This window comes from Camellia sinensis, chromosome 9 (genome assembly GCF_055761805.1).
Source record: "Camellia sinensis isolate YWXY chromosome 9, ASM5576180v1, whole genome shotgun sequence".
In the NCBI taxonomy this organism is placed as follows: Eukaryota; Viridiplantae; Streptophyta; class Magnoliopsida; order Ericales; family Theaceae; genus Camellia; species Camellia sinensis.
In genome coordinates, this window is record NC_138969.1 from 79,431,115 (window position 1) to 79,449,715 (window position 18,601).

At 34.7% G+C, this 18,601-nt stretch overlaps 2 protein-coding genes across 2 annotated transcripts; one reads left to right on the plus strand and one right to left on the minus strand.

Annotated features, from left to right (window-relative positions):
• Positions 1–1,027: 1,027 nt before the first annotated feature.
• On the plus strand, positions 1,028–3,794 carry LOC114257010 (uncharacterized). The gene is made up of 2 exons (XM_082887165.1): positions 1,028–1,221; positions 3,144–3,794. The coding sequence occupies exons 1-2, from the start codon at positions 1,207–1,209 to the stop codon at positions 3,606–3,608; spliced, it is 480 nt and encodes a 159-aa protein (XP_082743291.1). The 5' UTR covers positions 1,028–1,206; the 3' UTR covers positions 3,609–3,794.
• Positions 3,795–6,147: 2,353 nt separating this feature from the next.
• On the minus strand, positions 6,148–13,138 carry LOC114257016 (uncharacterized). The gene is made up of 5 exons (XM_028196727.2): positions 13,113–13,138; positions 10,832–11,062; positions 8,670–8,831; positions 7,816–7,900; positions 6,148–6,333 (listed from the first exon to the last, which is right to left on the minus strand). The coding sequence occupies exons 1-4, from the start codon at positions 13,136–13,138 to the stop codon at positions 7,840–7,842; spliced, it is 480 nt and encodes a 159-aa protein (XP_028052528.2). The 3' UTR covers positions 6,148–6,333; positions 7,816–7,839.
• Positions 13,139–18,601: the final 5,463 nt, after the last annotated feature.

Genomic DNA, 18,601 nt, shown 5'->3' on the forward strand with positions numbered 1-18,601 from the left:
TTTAGTCCTAGTAATTACCTTGTGCTTCATTTTTACATAATTTTTATCCAAAAATAAAAAATAAAAAATAAATAGAAGGAAAAAATTACGTACTTTCCCTAAAGTTAGGGGTTATGTTGGGGCCTAGTTAAGTAAAGAAATAAATAAATTAAGGCATAAAAGATGGGGAAATCGAATAGAAATTCAAGAACATGAAAGCATGATAAACCCAGCCACCTTCATGGCCTACTGCCCAAAAAACAAATACAACCCACTCAAGAAAAAAGAAGATGGCTATTGAAAAAATAATAATAATAATAATAATAATAATAATAAAATAAAAAAAAGTCATTCACATATAGAATTTGTATGTGTAAATTTCATTAAGAATGATTCTATATATATATTTTAATAATAAATATTTTTATTTTAAATAAAATAATTACAGGAAATGACATCATTATGGCACATTGACAGATTGTCTCCGCCAGGTGGCATTTTCAGCCCGCACAGCTAGGTATTGTTTTTTTGTTTTTGTTTTTATTAACATAAGGTAAGATTTTAGCGAGTTAAAAATTAGATTACTATAACCTTAAACTTGCAACCTTATCTCGGTGCACTCCAAACCACTTAGACTAGAACCCGGATTACCCATATAGATTTAAAATTCACAAAAAAAATAAATAATAATAATTAAAAAAAAAATTCCTCTTGAAATTCTTTATTTTATTTTAATTTTTTTTGGAAAGGTAAAAACATTTACAACTATGCATGCCTAATTAAATAGAAAATTCTATAAATTCTAAATTTTCTACCAAATAAATTACTAAATATTTCACATGGGTGTGAGGTTCACAAAAAGTATGGACCCAACACTTATGAGTGGACCCCACACTTATATAAGACATTTAGTCATTTATTTAATAAAAAATTTGGTATTTCTAATATTAACCTAATTAAATTGCCCTTTATGTCAGGAATATGAGGTGTCAAATTAATTTGGTAAGATTATTTATTATTATATTTTTTTGGAAGTGCTGCCAGCTCCTCTCACTCAATATTTTTATTAATTATAAGAAATTACATCTCTCTCTCTATATATAGCTCTCAAATTGGATCGCAGCTCTTCACAACCAAAAGCACTACTATACTACTCTTCTATTCTTCATTTCCCAAATCACTCTCTTTGCTCTTTGTTGTTTGCTCTTTCATTCCCTTTGCTTTTCAATGGCCACTGTTGAGGTAACTCAACTTAAACTACCCTACTTTTTCTTTTATCTATCAATCTATATATGATTTCATATTTGATTTACCTATTTATGATCGGATTTGTTTTCGTAACTTTGTTATTGTAAAATTAAAATTTGATGGTAATCATAAAATGTTTTTTTATCCCATATTTATGCTGGTGGTGACTAGCAAGCATGATGATCTCTCTCCATAAATCTTGTTGCTAGTTTGCAACTTGCAAACTATGCAAACAAGAAAAACATATGATGATCATCTATGCCAGTTGTTAGATCGATCGATCGATCGGTTGATAACAAATTCAAGCTAGTTACTGGATTCATGAGCATCAAGATCAAGCACTGGCTTACTGTTAAATCCACCCATCATTTGTGTGATCTCCTGAATAGTGTTTGTGTTTGCAACACATATTACAGTGATTGATCTATAATCTGTATCTAGATCTTTCAAAACATCATCATATTATATATATATATATTTATATAAAGTCTAGTAATCTCATAGAATGAATCACAAATGTGAGACAAAGAACGGAAATGATGTGGAGCCCATATGCGTCCTGTCCTGTCCTTTATCTTATATCTGTAACTTATTTTCGTGAACTTCATATGCATTTCTAATATTACTGTACATATATATATATAAGCCTGTTATGCTATGCTTTGCTGTTTTTCAGGCCTTAGGTGAAAAAACTTATTGGGACATTTTTGTGTTGCTAATTTTTTTCTTTACAATTGATTTTTATTGCTTTTTGAGATACAAAAGTACTAATTAATTATTTTCATGTCATCTTTTAATTGGTATTATTATCAATCCATTTATCTTTTTAGTCTATCATAGATATATTTTTGTCAATTTTAACCTTAATAAATTTATTTGTACAAATGCAATATTGTCAATGTAAATAATGCATATTTTTAGTAAATAATTTATTTTTTTATAATTCAATACATTACGTCATATCACATTTATAATTATGCCGATTAAGCCAACTATCAATTCTTAACAACTCCCACAAAAACGCCATAGGTCATTTTTTTGCTACACATTAAAAACTATTCTCTAATGGTGTAGCAAAATGACTTGCCAAAAAAATGGTAAAACTAAATATTATTACAAATTTGGTTTAAAATTTGACAAAGTCATTTTTGGCACAACAACGCAATTAAATCATGATCACAAAAGATTTGTTTAGTAGATCCAATAACCAAAAATCGATATGACAATTGTTTGTATCAAAATAGCATGGTATGGGAAATAAATGACCTTTTTTTTTTTGTTGTTTTTTTTACTGTAATAACTTAAGCAAACCCTTTTAACTTTTACTATTAAAGTTGCTCTTGTACACACAAACATACCAAGCACTCACAAAGCTTTCTGAGCCCTACCACAACTTGACATGAGTCTCCCAAAGACTTGTGAGTGTGTTAGTATAATTTTGTGTGTATAACTTTTGTCCGAATCGTACTCAAAGAATGGCCACGATTGACTATACTCTTTGTGGGTTCTACATGAATTTAATCACAACCGTATGTGCAAGTCAGGTCAGACAGCCCGGGTCTCGGAGTAAACAACAATGCTCTTATATCCAATTAATTAATTTAAGTATATGAGTCATTGAGATGTGGGGCCTTAGGGGATGGGCTTACTCGCTTAATAGTGAAGCCGCTATTGGTTTGGTACCAAGTAATTGTGATCATGGTATTGATTTGGTACCAAGTAATTGTGATCATGGTAAATTGTGAATAAAATCAACTAAATTTTTAAAGTTTGTGTTGACATATATTACATGAGAATCAAAACATTAAATCATTGATCAACAACATAATATATGCAACCTTTCTTTTTCATTTTTTGATTTTTAATATAATCCTGCAATCATAATTTCAATTAAGATGGAAAACTGGGTTTTGCAGGTTACAAGCGTGGTGACAGCATTGCCTGAAAATGAAACAACAGAGGTGAGCAAGACCCAAGAGACTCAGCCAGAGGAAACCGTGGTTGCTCCAGCAGCCCCAGTCCCAGAGGCAGAGCCAGTGGCTGCTGAAGAACCAAAGGAGGAGGTTGCAGCAGCAACAGAAGAAGCACCAGCAGCAGTCCTGCCGGAGGTTGAAGTCGAGAGCAAGGAAGTTGTTGAGGAACCTGAAGTTGCTGCTGAAGAGCCAGTGGTGGTGGTTGAGGAGGAGAAACCAGCAGAAGAAGTGGTTCCAGAGGTGAAGCAAGAAGAGGCTGCCGTTGTTGCTGAAGAAGAGGCCAAAGAAGAAACTGCTACCGATGTACCAGCACCGGTATCGGTCCCAGCTGCTGAAGAAGAGAAAGCAAGTGAAGCAGTAGTTGAGGAGAAAACAGAAGTTCCAGCAGTTGACAAGGCTGAGGAATAGAATATGATGTGGTTCTGCAATAGTGGGGGTGTTCTAGGGGCTTGCATGTTAAGTTGCTTTTTTCTTTTTTTATTTGAAGTTTTTAATTTCATTTAGTTGTTTTTTTCTTCTTTTTTTTATTTTCAATTTTAAAAATTATAACTATTGTGATGGTTTTTGGGAGCTAAAATTATTAATATTTGATTATCACTTGTGTGCATGTCAACATACTTGGAGGAGTGAAGGGTAGAACATGGATTTTAGTTCCAAGAGAGTCAATGAGTTTGATATGGTGTGTGATGAGATATATGTGGTCTCTAGGCTTGAATAATATTACATTTTTTTTATTTTTAATAATTATAGTTTTCTACTTGGTGATAATGGTTTCTATAGATTTGCTTTCCTTCATATCTATCAGTGAAAAATAAAAAAGCAAGAAAAAAAATGTCTATTAGTGACAAACTCTTTAGTGTAACAGTTATTTCAGGTCGTATGTGATGACGTGTATCCTTTCCGGGGAGAATTTATAATACTACAAACCAGTCGAGTCAAGTTACATAATAAGTTATTTAAGCTTGGTTTAAAAATTTTAACAAATTTTAAATTATGCTCAAACATAACTTTTTTTACATAACGAGTCTATTTCAAACAAGTTTTTATCAAGTCAAATACGAATCAAACTTGAATAGTTTAATTTTATTGTAGCGCCCCAAAAATATAATAACATTCAATATTTATGATTAGTCTATTAATGTAATCCAAATCTCATTAATTACAATCATTACAAGGGATCAATTATCCAAATGTCTCTCGTCCACAATATATATCTATCTATAATCTCAACCCTTTTCACTACAACAAAAAAGGATTTTTACTGCGCGCAATACACGCAGTAAAAACCCTTCTATGACGTGCAAGGGCACGTCATATTATGACTAGTCATGGAAAGTCATTCACTTTCAACGACATACTTCGTACGTCGTTAAAAACTATTTAACGATAGATTTTGTATGTCATTATTACTTTTTTTAGAACATGCTATAGTACACCGTTAAAAACTATTTAACGGTAGACTTTGTGCGTCTTTGTTACATTTTCTACGACCACTTTTGCATGCCGTTATTTGGTGAGACAAATAACAGCGCTGCTTGTGTGCTGTAAAATATATAATACAACAACTTGCTCAGCCGTCGTAGATAAGTAAAACATACCACGACATACATGGAATGCTATGGACTATTTCATATGATGACCTAATTTGCTTGCCACTGCTTTTTTTTTCTTTTTTAATTCAGCAGGTTCTATTTGGCTTGTTTTGTACAATTTAATATTACAAACAAATTTCATAGAATATCAATCAACCACCAAAATATTGTTTCAACCATAAAAAATAAACGATATCTATAAGTTATAAACATTAAAAAATTGTCAATATATACATTCCAAACATCCAAAACCTAACTGCAAGTTCAAAAACATTCAAAAAGATTATCCTTAAGTTCTAAATTATCCAAAAAGTCATAAACCATCCAAAAATATACATATATAAGTTTGTAAATATTATCCAAAACTATTCAAAAATTATAAAAATCTATTCATCAAAGTTCTCAAAAACTATCCATAGATGTTAGCTTTACCCAAAGTCAAAACTAATGAAATGGGTTGGCCAAGCAACAGTGCTTCCAATAGCATCCTCAAGCACAAACATCTCACGATTAGGGCGAAACAATAGTGCATTCACTACTAAAGAAAGGGTCTTTTGAGTCGATTTTTTGAGTCGGCAAATTTTACCGTCGCAAAAGGTAGCCTTTTTGAGACGGCACAGAGTTACCGACTCAAATACCAAACCTTTAGTGTTGGCACCGTTGGCCGACACAAAAAATTAATATTTGATAGTATTATTTGAGTCGGTTGAATTTACCGACGCAAAAGATAGACCTTTTGAGTCGGCATAGACCTTTTGCGTCGGTAAATTTGTGCCGACGCAAAAAATTAGACCTTTTGAGTCGGCATACACCTTTTGCGTCGGCAAATTTGTGCCGACGCAAAAAATTAGACCTTTTTGTGTCGGCAACTGATGCCGTAGCAAAAAAAAAAAAATTATAACCAAGATATATATTTATTTACTTGATTATATTTAATAAATATATTTATTTATACATATACTTTTATATTAATATTGAGTGTATATACTATAAATAATATATATCTCGTTTAATATTTGAAAGAGGTGTGGTGGTGAAGTGGGTGTAGTACGTTGACATTGGGTCAACTTGTCCAAATGGGTGTGTGTTCGAACCTTGGGAGCCTTAGTGAGAAAATTATGAGTTAAATTTTTTAAAACATTTAACCACTTTTTGAGTCGGCAATCTACCGTCTCAAAAAATTAAAACTTTTTGCGTCGGCAGATTGCCGACTCAAAAGCTTTTTGCGACCCCACCATTTTCGTCCCTTGAGTTGCCGTCGAAACGCCGTCGCAAAAAGTTTTTGCGTCGGCAAATCCGCTATTTGCGACGGCAAGCTGCCGACTCAAAAGTCCTGCTTTTTAGTAGTGATTGATTATGACATGGTTAACCCATACTTTCCAACACCTAGGGCCAAGAGGAACGTGATGTACCAATACTTTAGAATCTGTTGATGCAACTGTGCCTTCCGCAACCACCACCTTTGTTCCATTCCAATTTAACAATTTGCATTTGGCATTGTCCAAGGATCCACAATTTCTAGTTTCATTTGCGTCATGCAACTGTCATGAAAGCAATACATATGAATTGAAGATAAAATTAAAGTTAATATTAACTAGTCCACTAGAATTGAGTATTATTTGCAGATTACTATTCAAATTGGTGACTTTCTTAATCTGCCTTAATTGCTTTTGACTAGTTATCCTTTATGACTGCTACTTTCTTATGCCTAGGTTTATTGGCAATTTAGACCTTTCTGGTCGACAAGTGAACAAACCATGTAGAACATCACTATGCTTCCCTGTTTATTTAGATAGAATTTTTCCATTGTTTGAACGCATAAACTGGATTGCCACATGCATCAAAAGAGTTTAATTTCTGCAGTGAAAACCAGAGATGTTGTATCTTCGTTCTTAAAGGAAATCATCATAGAACCATCTTGCATTTGGATGAAAATAGGATTAGATCACTTTCATATGAACACCAAACTTTAGTGTGCTAAGGAAATGAGGAAAATAAAGCCTTCTACACAGTGAAATGAAATACAATTTCCTGTTTGGGTCCAAACCCTAAACTGAATTGCACAATCACAACATTCCACGAGGACGAGAGTAATTTACAATCCTAATTCAGCATAATCTCTGTATTTCATGAACCAAGAATTCATCATTACATGACAGTAATTATTTTTTCCATCAATCCAATTTTATTTAGGTAGCTAAATCGCAACAGAGGGTTAGGTATAGATCTTTTCATGAGGTTAATCATATGGTGAATCCACAATTCACTGATAAATACATGCAACATATTTAGGTGGACTTATCTGGTTAAAGATCTATAATCATAAACCAAGAAGCTGTATCACCAGTTGTTTGACTGGCATAAAGGTCAGGTTTCAGATATGCAATGAGATTCTTCTGATGCACAAAAGGAGAGAACAATTATTGTAAGTTTGCTACCAGAATCTCCCTTGGTTTACAGTATTAGAGAGTTAAATTAGATTTTGATCCCCTTAATCATAAAAATGCATCGCTTTCATCTTCTCTTGCTCCCCTCCAGAAGGGGACATTGTATGGTTTTCATAGTTGAAGGGGTTAAATTGTACAGGTTTATAGATGAGGGGGGTAATGTAATATTAACAAATAGTTAATGGGATCTTGGTGTAATTAACCCTTTATTGGATTTATCACTTACCTTCTTTTTATTCATATAATTTGACTATTCTGATATCATCATGAAATAATTTAGAATAGACTTATCTAAAATTACTCAGATTTTTCATAAGGTTCTGTTCATGGTGGAAGTTGCAAAATATGCAGAGGAAAGAAGGGAAATTTAAACAAAAGCCAAAATAACTTCTACGTCATAATCATTTACATTTTAGTGTTTCAGATTTAAGATAACACAAAAGCTGGTCATCCAAGCAGATTACCCATGTATTCTGATTGAATGGCAAATCAGACAGCTGTGAGCTCTTGCAGAGTGCACTAAGCATAGAGGATTAATACCTAAACGGAAAGACTATATCCCGAAAAAAGACATACCTATCATTATTGTCAGTTTGAACACTATAGAGTCGTTTGATAATTTTCATTCCTCTGCATACTCTTCCAAAAATTGTGTGTTTTCCTGGCCAAAAGATAATCATAAATTATAGCATTATAAACTAAGAACAAGGCTACAAGATATATGTACCTAGTGAAGATAAAATAGAAGAAATGAAAGAATAAACATGCCATTCTCACAGCATGCTGAGATGTAATTCAAAACAGAACCCAGCAATGACAAACCAAATGTTAGCCTAAATTGGAACCCTGCAGAAATTTTGAGGTGTTCGGTATGCAGGGTTTTCTATCAAAGATATTGCATGTAAATAGCTGAGTTGAAGAAGAGAAAGAAAGGGTGGTGTTCTGTATGACAGTTACAGTGGCAAGTAACGATATGATATCTTAAAATACAAGATCTACATGTAGAATTTCTGCTTCTGCCACACAATGAAACAAGTATAGAAACTAACCCTTGGTTGTTAATACGCCAACTAGATGTTGATTGTTATAGCCAAGCATCCTCTGAAGTGCCAGACAATAAAAAGTTTCGGTATTTTAGCAGAAAACCATAGGTACTATTGTGAAATATACAGATTAACTCTAAGCCCCACATACAGGGGCCAAAATAGTGATTATGTGATATACTTAAACCAGATGCCCTTCACCAGCATGAATGTCAGTAATGAGCTAAGCAAATTAAAAATAAAGAAAAAGGATCAAAGAATGTGTCTTCTTGTTAAGCATCATGAAATAATCCTTCTTGTTGACACAAAAGCCAATAGCATCCGACTAAATATGCAAAGTTCACATGTTTAGACATTATTCTAAACAGGTTGACAAAATAAATCTACCAGGTACTAAGCAGAGTCACATATTTACAATCTAGTGACGGTGTAGGTGCCAAGGTGATAAAGAACTCGCTTCCATTGGTATTTGGACCAACATTTGCCATGGATATAATGCTAGCTCCAGTATGCTTTAACCTTGTTGTTATCTCATCCTCAAACTTAGCACTGCAATAAATTAAGAAACAAGTCACCCATTAGTCAAAGATTTGAAATCAGAAAACTTCCAGTTGCTTCAAAAATACATGCAAGTAGACTATGTTTTAGTCAATCAAATGCCTAATGATATGAAGTTATGATATATCTAATTAGCTACAAATACTTCAACCACAATTATAGGCCTTTTGTTATAATATCAACCATTTCAAGATTTCTTTGCAAACAGTCACGAATTAAGAGCTGAGAAAAAGCTTGTGGCTACACTTTGCTTAATATAGACCACCAAGAAAGTTGGATTAGTCATAACAGGCACTCTTAGGAGCACTCACCTAAAACAAGGGCACTAACAAATTACATATAGAGCTCAAAATCATGTAATGGGATAGGAGTTCTATACTTGGAGAACAGAAATATTAAGCTGAAAGCCTATACAAAAATAGTTTGGGCAGAATCGCTTTATGCTGGTCAAGATAAAATAGCAATTTGATATAGCATAGAAGCGGCGTTGAGACATACGATAGATACCACAATTTATTTTTTGATTAGTCAATAAAATTTTTGTAGTTGATCAAAAATAAATAAATAAATTTAAATTAAATTAAAAGATAGATACCACAGTTTATCAGCTCAAGCCGTAGGTTGGATTCTTTTGAGAATTAATCATTATAAATAAGACGTCTAAGAATCCACTTAGTAACCAGAAAGCAGTCATAATAAAAAACATGTGAATATATTAAAGTAGAATTTATTGAGGAGAAGCTCTGGTCTTGGAAAAATTGTAATCCTTTCTTCATTTTTTCTTTTTGCAAAATGCCTTTTTCATGAAGGACTTCTAACAAAAAGCTACACCAAATAAACCCAAACAGTAAATCTCAAAAACTAATGCAGTACCTCCACAGTAACAGAAGAAAACTTGGTTAAGATATATCTTAATAGTTAAGAGTGCATTGCAAATGAGAACTCATTGTATGTTTACTAAAAGACCATATCCCTTCTGCACAAAGAGAATACTTGAAGACCATTTTGTTCAACACAAACCCATGTATCCAATGGAAACAGAGTCAGTGAACTTCTCGATGACCTTTTTCCGTATCTCCCTTGGTCATTTGAATGAGATGTTTAGGAATTTGGAACAGAATGGGTTAGGCCTCACTCTTTACAAACATACATTGGGTGAATAACAATGCACAGCATAGAGTTCGAAAGGCATAATACTAAACTGTCCTTTTCTATTTTTTTTGGTATAATAGAGGCTTCGGAACGAAGTAAACAAAAATGAGCATTTTTTTTTCTTTTCAAAAGATCAGCAACTAGTATCTTCTCCACCACTCGAGTCTAGACATAATGAATCATGATGCAATTTCCATAAATTTTTTTCAGGAAATCGTCTAATGGTTTCAACTTATACAAGTCCAACAAAAAAAATAAACATCAAAAACTTAACAACAGCATTCACATATATTCCAGTATTGATAATTTTTTTTTTTTTTTGGTTGGGAGGGGGAGGGAATAGTTGGCTACTTGTTTATTACAAAAATAAACAAATAAAATTAAAAAAAAAAAAAAAACAAAACAAAACAAAAAATGAGAACATACCCATATCTAGCTATAACAATTTTCATTTTTTGATGATAAGAGCATCACATGTTGCTTTTCCAGCAGGTAGTATACTCATGAGCAAGTTTTTGTTTTTACTTCTTGAGCTTTCTCAAAAAGGATTCACTATTTCATCCCCAACTTCCCATTCCTACAGCCACCAGGCCTTTAGCACTAGTAAGAGCACTATCACTACTTCAGCATTTCTGCTGCACCATACTAGTGAAATTTGTCAGGAGGCCATGCACATCACTGTAGTTCTTAATAAAACACAAAATCAAAAGAGGGAAAAAAAAAAAAAAAAACATTTCAATCAAGAAACTCATGTACATAACTAGGTGCTCTGTTTGGCCCCCAAGAAAACACTCTGTTTGGTAGCCAAGAAAAGAATCCGAACAACCTAGAAAATGTACCTGTGTTCTTCTTCTCTCCATGGAGTTCCTTTCTTCCTCTCGACCTCACCATGCTTTGTCTTTGCTGTCGACCCAAACGAGGTCTGACTCTTCCTCGACTCGGTCTCCCACCCGAGCGACGACTCGTCAGAGTAACTCTGCAACTCGACTCGGCCTGACTCAATCTCATTCGCAAATCTCAGAGAGAGAGAGAGATGCCTTAAATGAGATGTGTTTAGGGAAAGAAAAATGCTTGGGAGCACTAATTAGTGCTCCCACTAATTAGGTGACAGTGGGTCCCGCCATTAATGATGTGATGTTTTGGTCTTGGAGTTGTATTTTTATTTTATTTTTTTATTTTTTTAATGCATTAGTGCTATTAGTGGTGATATTTTTAGTGGGATAAATCATTGTTGTTAGGGAAAATCTGAGAGAGAGATGCCGTCTCTTCCCATTGGTCCAAAAAACTGTTTGTTTGTTTTTTTTTTTTTTTTTGTTTTCCTCCATTGGCAGCCTCCCACGGGGGGTGCTGGGGTCCTCTCCTGCTGGAGAGCAGGACTCTCATTTCCCTCCATGTGCCCGACGTTAAATGGAGTTGTATTGGCGATGGATGCCTTTCGAACTAGTGTTTGATGATTAGAATCAATTAGAAGCTCAAATAGTTGATATATATATTCTTTTCCTAAGAGCATCTTCAATGGTGTACCAAATGTTTCACCAAATCTGAGTCAAAAAGGGGTCATTTCCTTAATTTGATACTTCGCGCTCCAACGGTTCAACATCAAATCCGTTTCATCAAATTTGCGCTGGGCAACTGGTTGGTTGACCGGCCGGTCGGTCAACCGGTAACGGCAAAATTTTTTTTTTTTTTTTTTTTTACCGGTTTGAACCTTTTTTTTTTGAACTTTTTGAACTTTTGGTGGTCGACCGGGTGGTCGACCACCTAGGCAAAATTTTATTTTTTTTTTTGACTGGTTTGAACCTTTTTGTGAACGGCCTGAACTTTCTCCGGGGCGACCGGTTGGTTAACCGGTTGGTCAACCGGATGGTCGACCCGTTCGTCTCATCCCAACGGTTAGGAATAGTGATTTGGTGAAATGCTTTGCCTGCACTCAGTTTGGTACCATTTTTGCTGAATTCTGGATTTGATATCGATTTGGTGAAACCGTTGGAGCTTAAAAAAGTGACTTTTTCACCAAATTTTAAATTTGATGCCAGGTTTGGTTCACCGTTGGAGATGGTCTAAGTAGATTTTTTTAATTTTTTTGGTGAATTGGTGCCAGAAATTTCATGTTTGGCGCTTATTTGTTTTTAACATACAATTTACAACATACATGGTCTGTTATAAAATTGCAATACATTTAACAGCAGGCGTTGTGTGCATCGTAAAAAGGCAATACTTTTTAACGGCGAGTGCTGTGTGCGCGGTGACAAGTATTCACTTTTCATGACTGGCATATGTGCGTCGTGTATAATTGATGTATTAACGGTACGCCATATGCACATCGTAGAAAATTTTATTATGTACGACTTGCATTGCAAGCCGTGAAAAAATCATCGTTATTATTATTCACGGCCTACGCAATAGACACACTGTGGTTGGAAAAGTATTTACGATGTGTAAAAAAAACAAGTCGTAAAAGTGAGAAACTACGGCGTGTATTTATTGTATGTCGTTGATGTGGTGCCATAAAAAGTTAATTTTGTTGTAGTGTTTATTCGTTATATAATCAAGATTTCAAAAGTCCCATATACAATTATACATCCATGTTCCCTAAAATATGAATTCTATAACATATAGAGCGGAGAATTAAACACAAAAGAATGCCCTATGGGCTACAAATTCTAAGGCTTAAACCCTGATTACACATAATGATTTTCAAACCTATACACATTAACCTTTGGCTTGTCAAAAACAAAGAACAAAGGAAAAAAGCCCTGCGCTCCAAAAACAATTCTTCCACATCATCACTTCAGTGGAATTAGAACACTCTTTACCTAAAAGTAGTTTCCATTAAGGGATGAGCATAAAACCCAATAAAGGATTTCTTAACAAAGTACATACAGTTTTATCAATCTCATGGGATATATGCATATAACATGCCATGCAAAAAGTAGATTTTTCTTATTTGAAATCTCATATAATGCACTTGATCAAAAGATAATCAGTTCAATGATTCAATGGATAAACAAGGGGCAGTAAATATGACTTAGGTAATCCTTGGTGTTTGCAAGTAGGCTCTCAAGGCACTATCTAATAGCCACTTTACCGGCTTTTAATTGGAAGGAACTTGGTACATACCTTGTGAGTTTCTGAACTTTCGCCATGGATCTCAAGCCAACTTAATTCATATCAACTACACTAGCTATCTAGACTTACCAAAGTATTTACCCCAAAGCAATTCAAAAACAACATTTGCTTTCAATAAATAATTCTTTTCCTTACAAAACCACATTTCAACAATCGACAATTTGAAAACATGTAATATGAGATGAGATGACAATGCAATGGAATTACATTCTTATTCTCTAATCTTTTGACAATTTCAATCTCAATAACACAACTCTCAATTGTTGCTTAGCAAAACATCTCTACTAAATATATATAAACACAACATTATATATATTCCAAAAGACAATAACGATATACAATCATATCCACTTTCATTCCTCATACAAGCAAGCAAATCTCAATATCATAATCATCACTTCTATTTTCTATTTCTCAATGCTAGTATAATGCCATGCTATATCACAATTTCTCAACAACAAACTTCCTTTCTCATGAATTTTTAAATAATTGACAAATTTCTTAAAACTCTTATCATGTCTCAATAGTAGTACTTTACAAATCATGATTTTTCATTAACATAACATTTTCCCTCATACTTCCAAAATTTAGGGTTTTTACAAAAATTATGTTTTCTCACTTTTAAAAACAGTTTCCCTCATAAAAGACTTCCAACTATCATCACAGTCTATAATTTTAAGGATTTTAAGAAATATTTGAGAAAACCCCTGATTTATAGAATCTCAAATGTTAAAACCCTAACTTCTCTTACAAATATCTCACCAAAATAACACATAGAGAAGATAAAATGTATGTATATAACTCAAAGAAATCCCTACCGCAAGCTCTAGGAGGAAGATGAGAGAAAATTCCTAAAATCAATGGCGTCGGAAGTCGATCTCCACTGCACAAAATAAAGCTCTTACAAAGCTCTTCGATGTTGCCTTAAGAACATGGGTCAAAATGTTGGTGGATTTGTGTAAATAAAACAAAATGTGAGAGCATTGGGTGTTGGTTAGAGAGAAGGAAGAGAAAAGATGAGTTTAGAGAGAGATAAGGAAAAGTGAAGAGAGAGGGAGAGAGCGAATACGATTTTATAAAAGTGGTTCAAATTTTGGAGTTGAGATAGACATTTCCGCACGTGTGGCACCCTCTCCGGTACATGCGGGCCCCTTGGCTGCACGTGTGGTGCTTTTTCATGCACAAGGAAGAATTCTCCTCTGCATGTGCTTTTATTTTAGAATACAGCCCAACAACTGGCCCCCTTGTTGGAAGTGCGGCACTCAACCTTGCACGTGCGGTTCTACCCCTATACGTGCAGGAATATTTAATGTTATGGTTCTAAGGTGAAAAATCTAGAAATCCCCTAGATGTTGATTTGTGATTATGTATCAATTTTAAGCAGAATATAACAATCCCAATCAAACAATCAAGACAAAGAGACACAACAATTTTACGTGGAAAAAACCACAATTGGACACCTCCAACTGTGATAAAAAACTACGGGCAACAGCCACAAGAACAATCCACTAAGAAGATTTAAAGGAATTACACAGGTATACTCTCAATTACCTAGCGAATCCACAACGCCTAATTGAACCAACCTCTATGTGCCTCTTCCAACCTCATCTTCACCTCGGAATTGTCTTTACGATGAGCCACCCCGGAATCCACCAAAGCTTCAGGCTCGAATTCTTCAGAATCCACCGAAGAACAACTCTCTCTTTTGTATAGCAAACAAAAACCTTTGATGTACTCTCTTTTAAACCATGAGTTGAATACTCAATAAAACATCAAAGAAAACTCACAAAGTATCCCTAGATATAAACCCTAGAAACCAAAAAGAAGATCTGGAGTAGTAATCCTAAAATCTGATCCAACATGCGAATTTATAGAATCTGTCCCGCGATCTCCGCTCGAGCGCCCAGAAGCCCGCTCGAGCGGCTTCAGCAAAATATGCACGTGATATAACAGAGGTCCGCTCGAGCGCCAGAAAGCCCGCTCGAGCGCAAAATCACATATCTCAGTACTTTTGCAGGCGACCAAAACTGCTGGAACCAGGGATTCTCCGCTCGAGCGCGGGTATGTCCGCTCGAGCGGACAGGCAACTTTGAATGCATTTTTGCATATCCCCGTCATAATCAGTGAAGTGGCAATCTTGAAAGCTTTATCATCACAAACTTCTCTGAAATGCTTGATTCGGGTTGGATTCGCATCTAACAACTCATAGCCTCACTGAAATAAAAATGCGAATAAAATTACAACTCAAAGGAGTTTTGTCAAACGGGAATGCCAAGAAATAAAACCTAACATAAGGTATTCCTCACACTTCGATTCTGCCCTCCTGCCTAAAATTCGGAAGTTTTAAATTGGGATTAATCTAGAAGATTAAAACAAGTAAGTTACAAAGTGTGGTGACACCACATAATCCATAAAGTCTCAAAATAAGATTAAGGTTCGAAAACAAGATGATTAGATGGAAACAAACAAGAGGAAAAATGGGGTTAAATACCTTATTGTAGACACCCCATTTTTTACCACCCGTAGGACTTGGACGCCTCATGTTGAACACTCGATGATGAATTATTACACTGTCCAAATCGTTCAATTTCTTCAGCAAAAGGCTTTGGTTTTCAAGCTTTAGAGCCCAAACCTTGCACCTCATTAGGACCAAAACCTAATTTTTTCTAGCTTAACGACTTAGAGGCCTACTGGATAAAAAATGGCTGGTAGGCCAATTTTTATTGGCCGACCATCCCTCTTCATAGTCAGTCAACCATATCTAGCGACCCACAGATATTTTGCTGCCAGCTGTCCCTCCATGTGCATGCCTGGCACCAGCTGGCTCAATATAGATATTTTCGGCAAAGGAACCTATTTTTCTATAAATAGATGACCATCCCTCGTGGTTTTAGGTTAGAAAAATTTGCCAAAAAAGAAAAACTTGTCAAACACTCTCCTTTTCTATCTTGCAATATACATACACTTCATAAACCAAAATTTTGAGGTTTCTTGCTGAGATTATTGAGCCAAAATTCAGCTCTTGAGGGTGATCACTTTGTGGTTTGTGAACCAAAGAACATCCTCTCTTCAAGAGGTATAGCTTTTGCCATCTTTTATCTTATTTGCACTACTCTTTTCTCCTTTTTTTTCACACTATTTTGGGCTGGTTTTAAGGGCTGAAACTTGTGATTTAAAAGCTAACAAAGGTAGAGGGGTTAACCACCCTTCCTTGAACCTTATTCCATAGCTTATATCCTTGTTTTCCCCCACTGGTTTCTTTGCTTTTAGCTATTGATTTTCAGAGTTTTCAGAGGCTAAAACATGTGATTTTAAGGTCCCAAAATTTGAGGGGTTGGCCACCCTTCCTTAGGCTTGCTTACTAGCTTTATTCTCTTCTTTTTTGGGTTTACTTTTGCTAGCTTTTCAAACTGATTTTTAGCACTATTTTGTGCTATTTAGGGGTTGTTTAGTATGTTTACTTAGTTATGCTTTCAATACCATGCTTGTGTTGTTGTAAGGCCTCATAAATTTGGTGGTTTAGGCTATAAACACCAATCTATTTGAGTTGATATCTTTCTTTACATAATTTCCATGTAAATATTCATATGTGTCATGATCACCTTTGCATAATCATCTCTGCAACCTCCCTCATTTCTTTGTTTTCTTTGATTAAGAGTTGTCTTAAACACTAGTTTGTTGCTCAAGGCATGAGAAAGAGACTTTCCATGCTTAATGGTTGAATGTCTTCAAAGGTTCATTACCAAGGCATTACATCTCTCTTATGTTAAGCACAACTTCTTGTTTGACACTTCTCTTTATCGCCTTTTGCACTTAGTGGACGTATTTATCACTTTTGGACAAAAATGAATAAAGAATCGCAAGGTAATGTAAAGAGGTTAAAATTGGAATAAAAGTGGTAAAAAAGGATAATAAAATTGAGTTGGGTTCAATCGGATGTTATATTGAACCTATTGATTCTTGAATCATTACATACTCTTTAGTGATGTTAATGATTCAAGAAGCAATGTCTACCACTTCACTTGAGGTAACTCCATGATAGTGATGAGGTGTTGTTGGTCTTTTATTTTCATTTATTGATCCTTTGTCCTATTGGTTCATAGATCATCATGTAATAACTTTGTGACAATTGATGGTTTGTGAATCGAGTCTACTCCTCCCTTGATCAGTTTCATGATAGGGAGAGGCAGAAAGGATAAACATCCCTTGGAAACACTTTATTTTTGCTCTGCTCCAATTTTGTGGCAGCAGGGCAGTACCCAAAAACAGTGGTCGGCCGACCACTATTGTTTATGCAGGCAGTGTCAATGGGTGGCAAAACAGAGTAGAAACTGACACAAAAACTGAATTATTTTCTGACTACAAATAGAACAGATTCTGATAGCAAAATAAAGAGGTTTCCGGAAGATATTCTCGTTTGTGCGTGTGCGACTCTTCACTTCCCGTGGTCCTTTAAAATGCTTTGATAGTAGTATGTTTAATTAATTAGATCCGTTCGAATTTGTAATAGCTAGTTAATTTAGTTCATTCAATTGTATTGTAATAATTAGTTTAATTAGGACATTCATTCGGACCTTTTTGTGTGAGGGCCAATTTGTAACACTTGTAATATTTGTATGGCTTCCAACCCTTATTTCTTTCTCCCTTTTATTTATATGCTTATTGTCGTAGCATCATATTTTTCGTTTCATATCATTGCCATGTGTTGTATCCATTTTTGCATGCATTGGGTTCTGATCATTATTCTAACACTGTTGTCATTTCCTACTTGCTTGAATATGTGTGCTACCGCATGCTTTGAGTTGATCCATATGCTATGTTAAATAAACCGAACCTAGTAGTTGCATTTTATATGTGTTGCATTAGTCACTTGCATAGTAGAGCATGAATTTTTCTAATTATTTCCTTCTCTTTGGCTTGCCTCGGTTGAGTGCTAGGTGAACATTTTCGCTTTAGCATATTGCATGTATGTTTGCGTTGCCATATCAAGTATATTACCATGAGGCTACGTGCTTATTTGAAATACCTCTTTGAATGCCTATGGATGATGGCTTTTCGCTTAAGTTGGGATGATTTGATTAATGTACATATGAGCTTACTTTTTCAGGTAGCATATATTCAAAACTCTTTTCAAACAAAACATGAAATCAAAGCATTCTAGAGTGGGCGAAGTAGTCTATACTTGTATGCCTCACACAGTAATGTTAGCATTAATAATCAGAACAAGAGCATATATTGTACGTAAAAATCACATCATGATTAGTAGAGGCCGATCTTTGATTGGGTGAATGGGGTGCTCAATTCGTGACTTTCCCCTTTCATACCTAAGTTCCCAAGCTAAAACACTTTGGTTATTACGGACAAGTGGCCTTTGACATGAGTCATGGGTTTCCTAAATTTTCCAAAAATATTTAGGTGACGACTTTGAAATCTGGCAGTGTAGTTCATATTTGGCATTTCTGATTGTAAATCAATTTTCC

Coding starts and splice junctions, on each gene's coding strand:
- LOC114257016 (XM_028196727.2), bottom strand. CDS start 13,138: ATGGCGAAAGTTCAGAAACTCACAAG. Junction 11,063..13,112: donor AAAGTTCAGAAACTCACAAG/GTATGTACCAAG, acceptor AGTGCTCCCAAG/CATTTTTCTTTCCCTAAACA. Junction 8,832..10,831: donor TGGAGAGAAGAAGAACACAG/GTACATTTTCTA, acceptor AATTTATTGCAG/TGCTAAGTTTGAGGATGAGA.